The sequence below is a fragment of the Petaurus breviceps genome, unplaced genomic scaffold, assembly GCF_028583685.1.
Source record: "Petaurus breviceps papuanus isolate PSGF00001 unplaced genomic scaffold, PetGlider_PUasm1.0 90696, whole genome shotgun sequence".
NCBI lineage: Eukaryota > Metazoa > Chordata > Mammalia > Diprotodontia > Petauridae > Petaurus > Petaurus breviceps.
The window spans coordinates 2,005,160-2,020,028 of NW_027187314.1; the positions used below are offsets into that span (position 1 = coordinate 2,005,160).

Here is a 14,869-nt window from a genome sequence, read left to right on the forward strand (position 1 = left end):
GGATGCATGAAATTGCTAATATGTAAACATATTTCAGAAAGACTAATGTTATATGTTAATCCCAAAGAGGATTCCAGGCTTCAGTAATTGCTCTTTCTTGAGTTCATTACTCATGTGTAGATTATTTTGGTGCCAGTGGTAAGCACTAGAATGTTGGTCAACATTAGCGTATACAATTCTTACCTTCCTGATTTCTTAGTCTAGGATGAGGGATTACATTGGGGTCATATCTTTTATTTGATACCTTGGTTTGATATCAGAAGGGGGCCTAAAATCCCCATCAGATGGGCAGAGAAAGGTGGGTGGCCCAGCTGTGATCACAATGCTTTACTAAGTGGTGTGGAATAATAATAATAACAATGACAACAACAGCCACAACAACTCACATTTTTAAGTTTAAGTTTTGCAGAGTGCTTTCCTCACAACAACCCATTGAAATAAAGGTTACAGATGTCATTTTCTTATTTTTTTGTATGAGGATACTGAGATTCAGAGGTTAAGTAACTTGTCTATTACCACACAGCTAGTTTGAGACAGGCTTTGAACCCAGCTTTCCTGTTTCTAAGATCAGCATTCTCTTTATTTTGTTTTCTTGAATATCGGGACTACAGTGATGGTAGCAAAACTCACAAAAATACATATGACTGCCTTCTTTCCTGTGTTCTGGAAGGGGTCAAATAACGTCTCTCGGTTCTGGATGCTTCTGTTTACCTTTTTAGTTTTCACTGTGGTTGGACTTAAAACACCTCTATTTTCTGTTGCTATTTTAAGCCGTGGGAGTATTGTATTTTGGTTGGTGCTTTAATAGTTCCTCCATTCCTCCAGCTGACTATAAAAATTCTGTAGGGTGATTTTGATAATTGTGAGAACTTAGGATTCTATGCTTGGTCATACTTCTTAAGATCTACACACTTTACAGGGTAGTTGTGAGGAAAACACTTGGTAAACATAAATATGATTTACTGTCATCTGCCACTTTTTGCATTGGATCTGGTCACCTCACTTTTCAGAAAGATACCACACCTCATTTTTCAGGAATGTTGATTTTAAATTAAAACTTCAGTTTTATTAGTTTGTGGTACAATTTTATATGCAATTATCCTTACTTTCTCTCATTTCTTTATTTTAACTAAGATGGCTGTTTTTCTTTTTTTTTTTTTCTGGTTAGTTGTGTCCAAACCAAATGACTGTATCTTCCCATATGACTTTAAAGAAGTTATTAATAAAAAGGTAAAAAACTTATTTAGTATTTGAATTGCTATGCCTTTTAATAAACCACATCCAACGAAAATGGGAAAAAGGTTATATCTGGGAGTAGTTGAAATAGTTTATATTTGGAACTATAAAATTGTTCTTTGCTAAATAAGTTTGTGGCATTATGCAAATATGTGAGGAATCTGTAATTTTGTGAGTATAAAAAACTCCTAATGTTCAAATTTTCTCCACCAGATGTCTACAACTTAACTTAGTGACTTGCCCAGAGTTAGACAACTAGTGAATGTCATAGGAATTTGTGGCATTAAAAATGCATTAGAAGCATAATATAACAAAGCATATGGATTTCTGAGCTTGGGAAGAAGCTATTTTGTACTGTATTAATAAAGTAACCTATGCTTAAAGCTACTGTTAGATTCCCAAAGTGGAATAGTCTAAATGTTGTTTCACAATGAAAAAGCTATTATGATTTTTTTTTCCATTGTCAGTGTAGTTGGTGTCATTTCTGGTCCAAAGGAAACTAGGATTGGAACATAGGAGGATTGTAAAGGAATTTTAGTGGAAAGGTTGGATGAGGTAATACTATTCAGTTTTCAGCAAATTGTACGCTAGCATTAGACACAAAGTTTAAACACAAGTTAGAGATTTGTATGTATTTTTTTCACCTTTCACTAATGATTACTGAGTATCCCTATGGAAGTCATGTAGCTTAGGAAGACGCATCATAACTACTATAGGATAAGGTAATTGAAATGTTTTAGTACAATGAGTTGAGTGTACCTCTCACTATAAATTGTGGGATCTTTATTAAAAGTATCTGCTTCGGGGTGGCTAGGTGGCACAGTGAATAGAGCACCAGCCCTGGAGTCAGGAGGACCTGAGTTCAAATCTGGCCTCAGACACTTAACACAGAAACTAACTGTGTGACCTTGGGCAAGTCACTTAACCCCAACTGTCCTCCCTCCTCCCCCCCAAAGCATCTGCTACTAAACATATCCAGAGTTTTTGCTAATTAGAGTTCTTGTTAGACTTGAATTACTTGAAATTTTTTGACCATGTATATAAGGATATTTTTCCTTATATTTAACACAATGCAAATTATTTTTCATATATTTATAAAATGGTGGCTTACACGACTGATTTCCAATGAAGTATATTGAGTGCTGGATGGAGTTAGGGTGACCTGGGTTCAGATACTGCCTCTGACACTCAATAACTCAATAACTGTCTTGCCATGGGAAACTTCCTTTCACGTCTCAGACTTCTAGGTTTCCTCATCTGTCAAATGAGGCTCTTCACAGGATTACTGTGAAGCTTTAGCAAGACAAAGGACAAAATCTATAATGTATTTTGCAAAACTTAAAGCGCTAGATATAAATGTCACTTTTTAATTTTTGGCTCAGATTCTCTTTTAAACTGACTTTGGGGTTAATTTACAAGCTGAGGGAGAAGGGATTATATACATATACCTATGTAGAATGAAATCTCAATAACCACTCATAATTCCATAAGGAAATGTCATTGTGGATTGGTGGTTAAAGGAAAATTTGTATGTATGTAAATGGGTCACTGAGAGATTTTACACAGTTTTGGAGCCTTCAGTTAAAATAATTTTGCTATAACCTGTTTAACCCTAAGAAATCTGAAATTTGTTCAGACTGGGCACTCTTTAGAAGAAATAAAAAGGGTGAGTTGTCTTCTGTTCTGCCTCATTAGAATGTGAAGATTGAGATTGCTGCAACAGAGAGAACGTTGCTGGGTTTTTTCTTGGCAAAGATTCACAAAATTGATCCGGATGTTATTGTGGTGAGTATGTTTTGTCTGACTTTACAGTTGATAAATCGACTGTTTCTAGGCTTTTGTTCAGATTTTAGTTCTTTTGGTTTGTATGAATTTGTTTATGTTATCTTTGGTTAAATGATCCAGTCCATTCCCCACCCCTGGAACCCACTGTCTCATCGTGGCCTCAAAATCGTCTTCCTTCAAGGTGCCAGTTTCCCCAGGAAGCCCTTCTTGACTCCTCAGGTGTTAGTGTGCCCTCCTTTCTCAGTTTTGATTATGCTCTGCTTATCTGTGTTACAGATCCTCCCCAAAGAACACAAATTTCTGAGGCCAGAGAGCATTTCATTTTTGTCTGTATTCTTAGCACTTAAATATTTATTGAACTGAATTAATTTCTCATATATATGAATGGAAGGAAATAAGCATTTATATAGCACCTACTACTAAATGCCAGGCACTATGCTAAGTGCTTTTGCAAATATCTCTGTATCCATAAGTGCTTTTACAAATATTACCTCATTTGAACCTTATAACAATCCTTCAAGGTAGGTAGGTACTCTTATAACCCTTTTTTGCTGTTGAGGAAACTGAGGCAAACAGGTTAAGTGACTTGCTCAGGGTCACACAGCTAATAAGTATCTGTGGCTGAATTTGAACTTAGGTCTTGATTTCAGGCTCACTACTCTATCCATTATGCCATTAGTTCAATCAGTGATTGGAAATCAGCTTGGAAAAATTTCTTTTTCCACATTTGCTATTGTAAATACTATTTAATAGAATATTTGATGGTATTAGATAGGGAATGTTACTAGAAATTTTTAACTCTTGCTATGAATGACTCTGAGATACCTTCAGAATGTTTTAGGCCTCATCAGGGTATTGTAGGAAAATCCTGCCTGTATCTCCCCATTCTAGCTTTAGCATCTCCTATAGCCCACATTTAGGGTAGGAGTCCCTAATCTGTGCTTTGATTGCAACTTCTGCATCTTTAAGTTATGATTGGCTCTCTAACGTCATATAATAATTGCATCTTAAGCAGCAAACTAATAATAGCATCCTAAGCAGCAAACTAATAATTCCTGTCCTTTGTGAGTGTGAGAGCTACACTAGTGTGAAGGCTTGAGGCTAGAACCCTGAAATGGGTAAAGCATAACTTGGGAAAGGCTCAGATTCTCAAAGGTTAAATCTGATGATCCATCAGCTGCCAGAAGAAATAGTTACTTTATGATGTTCTTTTTTCATTTAAACCTAATTTTCCCTCTCACCTGATTCTTTTAGGCCTGCTCTAATTTTTTTCCCAAACACTGGATGTGTTGGTTCCAACACTTTGCATGGTAGAAGTTTACCTTTATGATTCTTAATACTTTGGTTTTCTACTTGATGCTCCCCCCACCCCCCAAATACAGGTTTGTTTCCTTTGTCTTCAGGAAATGTCATGTCTGAGCAGTTTAGATAGTGTTGCAAAATTGCTTTGTGACATTTTGATTAAGGTTCTAAATAAGCAGTGCATTTGAACTCTTCTATAAGGAGATGTAGCTTTCCTGTGAAATCTCAACATTGAGTATTTCACAACTGGGTTAGTGTGTACTTTTAGTTTCAAGTGAAATTGTTTGAACACACCTTTTACTGATTAAATGAAAAAGCATATAGGGTATTCACATTTGCATCTGCCTCTCTGACTGTGAGGCATGAGACTGCAAATTAAAAGACATCATATGAACCTAGCATCAATTAGGTTGAAATAAAGTTTATTCCAGCAATCTACTGAGCAGCCTCGTTAATGTCAAGGCTAATGAATGCTGCTGATGAATAAATTCCTGAAGAAGAAAGGACTTCCAATCGGAGGTAGGCTCATGATGCCATCAATTAGAGACCGAAAAAAGAAAGGGCAAAGAAATTCTATGCATATGAAGATAAGTCCTTTAATTTGCATTTGTTATAACCTCCTCTGCTGTTTCCTTTTTCTGGTTAGGGTCATAATATTTATGGATTTGATCTGGAAGTGCTACTGCAGAGAATTAATGTGTGCAAAGTTCCTCACTGGTCTAAGATAGGTCGCCTAAAGAGATCCAACATGCCAAAGCTTGGGGTAATTAAAACAAATGTTTATTTCTTTATTTCTTTAGTTAAAATGATAAAAATCCTTAATGTTTCTTATAATAAGCAATAGAACTGAATATAACTGGAATTCCTGCGTACAGATACAGTTTTGTATGCATTTTAGTTCTAATAAAACATCTTTGTCCCTTACTCTATAAGATAAGCTTTTTGAGAACCTGAAATATATTTCACATTATTTTATATGTCTCTTCCTAACATTTAGCGCTATGTTTAGCAGCTAGTAAATGCTTAATAAATGTTTGTGTAATGAATAATGATTAAAAAGCTACCAGCATTTCTTTGGTAAAAGCCACAGATTATGTAAGTTGGTTGTTGAAATATAGGTGAAGCACCATCCCTAAACACGGTGTATGTATTATCTCTGTCTGGAATTAGAGTTCAGTGGCTGTCATAAAAAGGAGGAAGATATGTGGGTGTTGTCAACAAAGTGGTGGGTTTTTAGTTCAGTATAAAGCACTTTCACAATAACGTGTTGACATAGACATTTTTGGTCTCATTCCATTATATCGATTTCTTCATGTGTTTCCCTACTATTATTATTACTTACTACTGCCTCCACTCCAATAATCATGGACATAGCTAAATTTGTACATAAAATGCTTTCATAGAATGAAACTATTAAAGTTCTTTTGGGGGGCTAGCTAGAATATTTTTGGACATTTGATAACTAATTCATGTCAGTAGTGCAAAATTTATTAACACATGGTTTTGGCCTAAATGTTTCTCAGTTTCTCTACTTTCATTTCTCTTTTGTTAGCTTTTCCTAAAAGTTCATGGTATTCTCTTTTTCTCTCTCCCTCTCTCTCTTTCTGTGTGTGTGTGTGTGTGTGTGTGTGTGTGTGTGTCTCTGTCTCTCTCATTCTTTATATATGCATTTTATTTTCTTTCTCTCTGGATTTGGGTTTGAATCTTGCCTCTGACATTCTTTAGTCATGTGATCTTGAGCAAATCAAGGCTTTCTGGACCTTAGTTTCTTTGTCTAAATTAGGATAACCTATAACAGGGGTGTGGGGAACCTGCAGCCTTAAGACCACATGTGGCTTTCTAGGTCCTTCGGTATAGCCTTTTGACTGAGTCCAAGTTTTACAGAACAGATCCTTTTACCAAGGGGATTTGTTCTGTGAAGTTTGGATTCAGTCAAAGGACTGCAATTGGGGACTACAGGGTCGCGTGGCTACGTGGCCTTGAGGCCACAGATTCCCCACCCCTGACCTATAGTATCTCTCTTATAAGGTTGACATGAAAATTTGTTCAGATGAGGTGAAAAAAAAAGCTTTGTAAACATTAAAATATTAAGTAAATTTCAGGAATTATTAATGCTGTAATATAAGAGAAAATATCCTTAGAATCCTAGGATCAGAGATTTATTTAAAACTGAAAAGAACCTTAAAGATAATCTAGTCTAACCCCCTCCTTTTACAGATGAGATTCAGAGCCCCATAGAGATTAAGAAACTTGCCCAAGGTCACACAGGTGGTAAGAGGCAGAGTTGGGAACCAACCTAGGTCCTTTGTCGACCAGTGAAGCATTCTTTCCATTCACTGTGGTGCTCTTCTTATTGGTTAGTGTTCTCTGATGCAATTTTGGTAGGATTTTTTAAAATTCAAATAGCTTTTTTGGTCAAAGAAATGAGGAAGGAGATTTTTTTGGCATGTATTTAGGAGGAGGGTAAAATGTTATTTTAATCCTACATCTGCAGGGATATCCTCTTTGTGTGTCTTTGTCACTCACTAATGTTTTTGTAATCTATAAAAAAATCTTCAAATGTTTTATAGGCCTTAGTTGGCTTATAAAAGTAAATTTTACAATCCTGCTATACAATTTCATTAGTACTTAGCATTCAAATGTAGTTTTTTTGATTTCTCTATGTCTTTTTCTGAATTATCTACCTTAAGCATCTATAAGACATTTTGTGCTATTCTCTTAGAAGTTTTATGCGGGTACAGTTATCACGAACAGTTCTATGCCTCATTGACACTTCTTATTATTGCTTCCTTAAAATATGTTAAAAGAAATGTTTTCAGTGTCTGCTGTTATGTGAAACTAGATTTTTTCCTTTTGTATAGGGCCGAGGTGGCTTTGCGGAAAGGAATGCAGCCTGTGGCCGCATGATCTGTGATGTGGAAATTTCAGCAAAGGAGTTGATTCGTTGCAAGAGTTACCATTTATCTGAATTGGTCCATCAGATCCTGAAAGCTGAAAGGGTAACAATTCCGTCAGAAAACATACGAAATATGTACAGGTATGTCCTGAAACATCTCCAAATTTGGCCTGCTTTAATATCAGAATTTAAATTTTTTTGTGTTTGTTTAAAGTAGAATAGACTGGGATGTAAAATTGGAGAAGGATTGAGGGTTTACCTCTGTAGCAATGTTGTGGTGTTTCTGATCATCAGTTTGGAATTATATATGACTTTGGCCATTGTAATGATTGGAAAATATGCCTCCTCTCCCCTCCATCTTCCATCCCCCACCTCCCTATGTATGTATTGTATGAGAAGACTCTCATCATTCCTTCATTCCTTTTTACATATTTTACATTGATTAAATGATCATTTGTCTTCTCAGTAGTATAGATTTAATCTACTTTCTTCTTCTTCTTTTTGTATAATAGAGGCTGATTGTACGTTTTTTCAGTGTACCACTGAAGTGTAAAAGCCTTCTTTCGAAATGGTTGGAGACAGTTACCCAGGTTCATGTTACTCTCAAAGACACTAGAGAGGACCTGGAGGGGCAGATACTCTCTTTGACCCTCTCACAAACCCTTTTAGTGTACCGTAGTAATAATTTACTAAACATTGTCCCAGATGAGTGGAAGTTTCTGACCCTCCCCATCAACCTAATTTCTAGTAGTAGTTTATCCTCTGGAGGAATATGATTGGTATGATTTTTTTTTTTTTGCCTTTTGGAGGGCATTTGGGGTTAAGTAACCTGCCCAAGGTTACACGGCTAGTTTTTTTGTGTGGGTGTTAAATGTCTGAGGCCAGAACCAAACTCGGGTCCTCCTGACTCCGGGGTGCTTTACTCATTGCACCACCTAGCCAGCCCTGATTGATATGATTTTTAAGGTGGAGAATAAACAGTATGTTGTCTTTATGTGCATAATTTTGTTTTTCATCCCCAAATTACTTGTTCGGTTGAAATTGGTATAAATATTGTGGAAATAGAAAAGTTATACATCATTTAGTTTCTTAAATATTTCTTTTACTGACCATGTTTTTTCAGGCAGATTTCACACTAATACCCCAAATGCAAATTAATTTTGCACATGAAATTCATCTAGATATAGTGTCTTGACTTTGTTCAAAGCTTTTTTATATTGACCAAAATAATAATGGACATTAGTTGTAGAAAGTAACTACTCTGGTGTTGAGATGTACCAATCTTGAAGTTTATTGTATTCACTTTACTTGAATATTTTCTTGACTTGCTATGTAGTGTTTCTATATTTTAATAACTTATTTCTGTCTTGTTCTTTCCTATGCAGTGACTCTCCTCATTTAATGTACCTATTGGAAAACACCTGGAAAGATGCCAAGTTCATTCTTGAAATCATGTGTGAGCTCAATGTCCTCCCATTAGCACTGCAGATCACAAACATTGCTGGGAATGTTATGGTAAATCCATTTAGCAAATGGGAGTTGGGGGTGGCATGACTTACAGAAGGGGAGAATTGTATCCAGTCAGTTTTTGGCTATTGTAGATATATGGTAATATATCTGAATCCATCCTTTGAAAATAACTTGGCATTCTGAAAAATGTACTTCCTTTGTTTTGTGTAAAAGGAATGTAGTTGTATTAAAGGGGAAGAGAAATGCCAGGTGTGGTCTGTTGATATTTGGATCAACTTCACAAGGTTCCTACCTCAAACATCTAAAACTGTCCAATTCATTAATCTGGGTGGGAGAGAAGAGAGCTAAACATTTAATGGATTGTTTAAGTGTTTGTTTCAGATAAAATACTTGAAAAAAATTTACAAAAGATTTTATATATTTTATTGCAACTTTTGTTTTTAAGATTATTGAATGAGGTGAAGCATTTTGAAATTTTACTCTAGCTTTTGTTTGGTGGGGTATAGAAATAATGATTTTTTTAAACTTTTGTTTTTTGTAGTCAAGGACAATGATGGGTGGTAGATCTGAGCGTAATGAATTCCTACTACTTCATGCATTTTATGAGAACAACTATATTGTACCTGACAAACAGAATTTCAGGAAGCTTCCACAAAGACTGGTGGGTCAAAGATGTGTTATATTTTACCCTTTTCTTGACTATATTTTTTACTATGCAGATTTTGGGCACCTTTTTTTCTTTGGTTTAATATTTACTTCTGAAATAATTACATAATTAAGTCCTCATTTATAGTAGAAGCCCTGGATGTAATAAGACTATACCAATTGTCTCTGTTGATTTTTCTTTCTGTTTTTCTGTGCAAATAAAAATTTGTTCATGGACATTGAGAAAGCCAGAGGGAACGCATTTGGTGATGAGAGACAGTATAACATAGTGGGAAGAATCCTGAACATCAGATTATGGCCTTGTCCATCAGTAGCTGTGGGATTGGCTTCTTCATTTGTAAAATGAAAGGAGTTAGACTATTTGATCCTCCAAGGTTTTACAACTTAGTGAAAAATAAACATCAAAGTCTTAGAGAAAATATTGAAGGCTTATTAGGTGAGGAGTTCTGTTTATTTCCTCAGTTTCTTAATTATAGGGTTTCACTTTGTGCTTCATCATTAGATATTGGTAAGATTGGGATAAAATATCATATACATTCTTTTGAAATGGTCTCTGTAACTTTGTTTTTATTTTGGTTAGGAAGTATTCCTACAATGAACAAGAATGAGACATATACTCCACAGCCTATCTCAAAATTGACATAGGAAACATTTATTTAAACTCATTGATGCATAGGATTTAAGAGTTCTATAGAGTCTGTAGATGACGTTTAGTTCAGTTTCTTCTATCTACAGATGAAGAAAGCCAAGTGAAGTCACTTTCTCAATCAAAGTAGTGGCCAAACAAGCCAGGTTGTTTGAATGTTTTTGCTAAAAAGGGACTTTTTCTGATACGTTTTGGGTTTCCCTGAATACCCTGCTGCCTCTTAAGACAGGCCTGCACAACCTGCCACCTGCCAAAGGATTTGAGGTGGCTCACGAAAAATGTAGAGGAAAATATCTTTTACATTTTTAGTGGACTGTTCAAAATTCTTTGTCATGCTTGAGGGCTGCAGGTTGTGCAGGCATTGAATCTTATTTGCAGTTCATACTGGCTAATGACAAACCTGTATCTTTTCAGTCCCTCTTTAGCTATAACTGGAATTACTGTTGTTTCCTTTGTATCAATAGGGAAAACTAGACTCAGAAATGTGTGCTTGCCCAGGGTTACAGAACAAACCACATTGTAACTGAATTGGTAATCCAAATCTGACTCCTATTAAAGAGCTTTTTCCACTATCTAAAGTTGACTCTTCCTCTTATGTTTTGTAGGTATATTTTGGTAATATAAAATCTCTTTTTATAAATAATGTGGGGTTGAAAAGGACTAATGTTATAAATGATGAAATATTTTTTAAATGATTTTTGAATGGTTCTTTAACCATTATTTTTTGTTTGTCAAAATTGCATAATGAGACTAAGGAAGATAGTTAATTGCCAAATTTCTTTCTCTTCTGTAATTAATTCTTTATGGTTTTGATTTTTCTTTGTTGATGATAGGGAGATGAAGATGAAGATATAGATGGAGATGCAAATAAATACAAAAAAGGACGAAAGAAAGCAGCATATGCTGGTGGCTTGGTATTGGATCCTAAAGTTGGTAAGGTTTAGAGACTGATTGTAGATGTTTTGAGGACATGGAGGCTGCATGTGCTGAAACATTTTTGCCTTTTGAAAAGTAACCTTTTTTCCTCCTCGGGAAATCTTTCAACCTATTCAGAGGGATTTAGCTGAGATTCTTTTCTTTTAGATAGTCACAGAAGGGTAGTAAAAGAACATTGTTAAGTATTTTAAAAATCTAGAAGGAACACTTTTTCTTCATTTAATGGAAGACTATCACTATTATTGATGAAAGGAAGGAAGATATTTCTTTCATTAGGCATGTTTATATAGTTGTAAGAATGTTGGATTTGAAATCAGAGGACCGGTGTTCAGATTCCAGCTCTGCTATCTGCTGTCTGGCCTTGGGCAAGTCACTTATTTTCTTGGGGCTCAGTTTTCTCATTTGGAAAATGAGTGAATTGGTCCCCAGGTCTGAATCTGGGTTTGTATGATCGTAGGCAACCTGAGTTAGGTCTTGAATCTCTGTTGGATTATACCGTGGTCTTATTATAAATATGACTTCATTCATTTGGTGACTTGCTTGTGGTAATTTTCCACTCATTTGACTCTTTAAAAAGACCATAGGGTTAATAAAATATTTATTAGGTTCTTCATAAGAGAGATTTTTGATAAACTTTGATTTCGTTATTCTTTTGAAATATTTCTCTTATCAGTGGACATTGGTTTTATTTCAGTTTCTCCTTCATGTGGAGATAACTGGTCCTAAATGTCCTACATAAACACAGAAGCTATCTGTTCACTCTTGGAAAGTAAACAAGGGTTGGATCGTTCCACTTCTGACAGATCTGATTGAAGATCTCCTGACTGACCTTTAGCAAAGATGATTGCTGCTCCCTCTGTTCTCTGAAGATACATTTGTGGAAAAGAAATGTTTGAAGTTTATATCATAACATTTTTAACAAGTTGTCGTTTGGGAAATAGTGCAACATTTTTTTTTTTTTTTTGAAAAGTCAGAAGCATCATAAGGTTGTGTCTAAGTTGATCAGTATTGGAAAATGTTAAGGGTCCTGTTGGAACTTGCAGAGAGAAGCTGTTGAATTGGGAACAAGACGAAGCCATCAGCTTTGCTGTGACTTTTGTCTTCATGGGTCTTCTCTGCTCCTACTCTAGCCTAAGTCATATTTTAGAGCTAGAAGGCACCAATAATCTCCTTTCATTTCTGCCTTGCTGTTGCTTATTTAACTATATTTCTGATTTGATAGTAACACATCCACTTATTTCTTTAGGAATTGAATGAGATTCTTATGTATTCTTCTTTCTCCCTATCCTTCCCAGGTTTTTATGATAAATTTATTTTGCTTCTGGACTTCAACAGCCTATACCCTTCCATCATTCAGGAATTTAACATTTGTTTCACTACTGTGCAAAGAGTTGCTTCAGAGGACCAAAAAATCACAGAGGTTTGTACTGAATTGATGTAATTTGACTTTATGTTGAAGTAGGTCTTGAGAGTGGTTGGCATTCTAGTTTCTCCTTGGGAAGGTTCTTTTAGATGTGCCTTTTCTGAGTAGACAACTCAGAGGGGTTTGAGGTGGAAAAGAGAAAAGGGTGGCTATAGTTAGGATTTGAGGACTAGGAAACACATGGTTGGGTGGTATTTGGAGGGTTCATAGTTCTTTGTCTGTTTTTGTTTATTGTGACCAACTCATAGCTTGACCTAATTAAAATCCAAATTATAAATGTCTTATTGATCATATAATAAAACTGTAGAACCTCTGCAAAGAAGAACTAGGTGGCCTATATATTTTAGCTAAAATCAGCTAAGAGGAAAAGGATCTGTTATGGTCCCACTGTAGCAGAAATCTCTGCAATAGTAACATTTGGTCTTTAGTCTTAGATAAAATAGCCAAAGATGGGTCTAATGGGTTCTGTTTCTTCAGCTTACTTGGGTAAGATATTTAGAACTTATATGATCTGGGGTGGGTCCTTTCAGATTTATAATTTGAATAAATTACGTTTGCTACCCTTCTGGATAGAAAAATAAGGCTTTTTTTCTATTTAAAATTTTCCTTCTTAATGGTTTTTATAGAACACATTGTTGGATTACATTGGTGTCTTCATAGCTTTCTGACTTCATTCATGGGATTTAGAACCATAGAATTTGCCACTTGCTATGTATGTGACCTTAGGCAAGTCACTTAACCTATTAGATCTCAATTTCTGTATTTGAAAAATGAAAGGGTTTTACTAGACAGTCTCCATGATCCCTTCCAGTTCTATAGCTGTGATCCTATGACCAGTATACTCAGTAAATTAAGCAGTCAACAAATATTAAGTGCTTACTATATGCCAGGGACTTTGCTAAATGCTAGGTATACAAATACAATGAATGAAAAAAAAATCTTCATTTTTCAAGTTACCTGCATTCTAATGTGAGAGATAACAAGAATATATAAATATATATAGAATAAATGTAAATATTCACTGGAGAAGTATAACCTTTTCTCTTGGATTGTACTACAGAGGATTCTATTTGCAAAAGTGGTTGACAACATTGCCCAGTACAAAACTGAAGCAGAGGTTCGTGGTCTTGATTCTTATATTTTACCCCTGGGTTTCTTAAAAAAATCTTCTACATGATAGTAGACATTTGAAGTTAATAGTTTTCTTTTTAACTTCTGAATTTACAAGAGCTGTGATTATGACTGCAGTGAGTCACAGTCCCTCAAGACCCCTGGGAGTGACCAGTTCAGATCATAAATGCATGTAGTATGCTAGAATAATCTGTTTGTAGGCCAGTTAATCTGACTGTATTCCATCAGCACAGACTAATTTTGCCATCTTGCAAATACATGCTGTTTGGATATAAAAGGGTTAGAAACTAGGAAAAGTAGATTTGTATACATAAATCTATCCCCTCTGATAGAGAAACAAGACAGAGTTATTTCTCTGTTTATAGTAAGTAGTGTCATCCTCTTATGTGAAATCTTGTTTATTAAGTCATTAAACCTTAATCTATTTACTTCAGATAATCCTTGTTAGGATTGGAATCATGTTCCATAATTGTGTAATACAGTAGATAGAAGTATTGAGAATTTGCTCTAATAAGCAGATAAAAAGAAGTTTTGAGGCTTGCTTTTGTCACTCACCCCAAAGTGAAGGCTTACTCATATTGGGTAAAAAAAAGCAAGTGTGTTCTCTTCATTTCTAGGTGTTAATGCTCTGGTAGAAAAATAATAACATATTAATATTTTATAGCACTTTAAGGTTTGCAAAACTCTTTATATTATCTTATTTTGACATACATCTGGAACTCTAGGTTTTGTGTGTAATGGGTGATAGAGATGGTGGGAAATAAAAGAATACAGTACTTTTTATATAGGACCATGTACAATAAATTCCCATTTATCTGGAGTGATCATTAGGAAATGTGGGTTATGTTGGTTATTTAGATAATCTAGTTCACGAAGAGTTCTCCTATATACCAAGCTTGGAGTATTGGTTTCCGGTTCACATACAATTCAAAATTAATAAGACAAAAAACATCTTTCTTTGATAATTAAGATTGTCCTTTAGAATGTTTCTTCATTGTCATCTGTATGAATATAGGCATTCAGATGTAGTCACTGAACAACCGTCCTTCAATGCTTCACTATTTTCATGCATTATTTCCTCCCTCCGTCTCAGAGATGATGCCAAAGCTTATTTTCTCTCTCTTTGATTTCATATTTTCCCACCTTTTGAGCACCCTCCTCTTCTATGTATCTTTAATCTCTCCATCTTTATTGCTTCTTTTGCTTCTGTCTGCAAATGTGTTTAGGATTCCCTGATCCTAAGAAAGCTACCCTTGAACCCTCCTCTTACTTCATATTATCTTATCTTTTTCTAATATGTCAGAACTTCTCAGACAAGTAGCCCCTATGTAATGCCTCAATTTATTTTCCAGCCAGGATTATTCTTCAGCCCCTTGTA

The 14,869-nt window shown here is 35.2% G+C and overlaps 1 protein-coding gene and 1 non-coding gene across 2 annotated transcripts in view; both read left to right on the plus strand.

The window, feature by feature from the left end:
- POLA1 (DNA polymerase alpha 1, catalytic subunit) overlaps positions 1 to 14,869 on the plus strand; it is a 344,356-nt gene that overhangs the window by 33,794 nt on the left and 295,693 nt on the right. The window contains exons 17-24 of the mRNA XM_069065646.1: positions 1,169 to 1,230; positions 2,932 to 3,021; positions 4,970 to 5,086; positions 7,185 to 7,360; positions 8,605 to 8,734; positions 9,231 to 9,350; positions 10,835 to 10,934; positions 12,233 to 12,357. Of these exons, the coding sequence (XP_068921747.1) occupies positions 1,169 to 1,230; positions 2,932 to 3,021; positions 4,970 to 5,086; positions 7,185 to 7,360; positions 8,605 to 8,734; positions 9,231 to 9,350; positions 10,835 to 10,934; positions 12,233 to 12,357 (920 nt within the window). The remainder of the gene's footprint in view (positions 1 to 1,168; positions 1,231 to 2,931; positions 3,022 to 4,969; positions 5,087 to 7,184; positions 7,361 to 8,604; positions 8,735 to 9,230; positions 9,351 to 10,834; positions 10,935 to 12,232; positions 12,358 to 14,869) is intronic.
- Positions 11,611 to 11,742, plus strand: LOC138144348 (small Cajal body-specific RNA 24). The gene has a single exon (XR_011163917.1). It is a non-coding gene; the product is annotated as a small Cajal body-specific RNA 24 (non-coding RNA).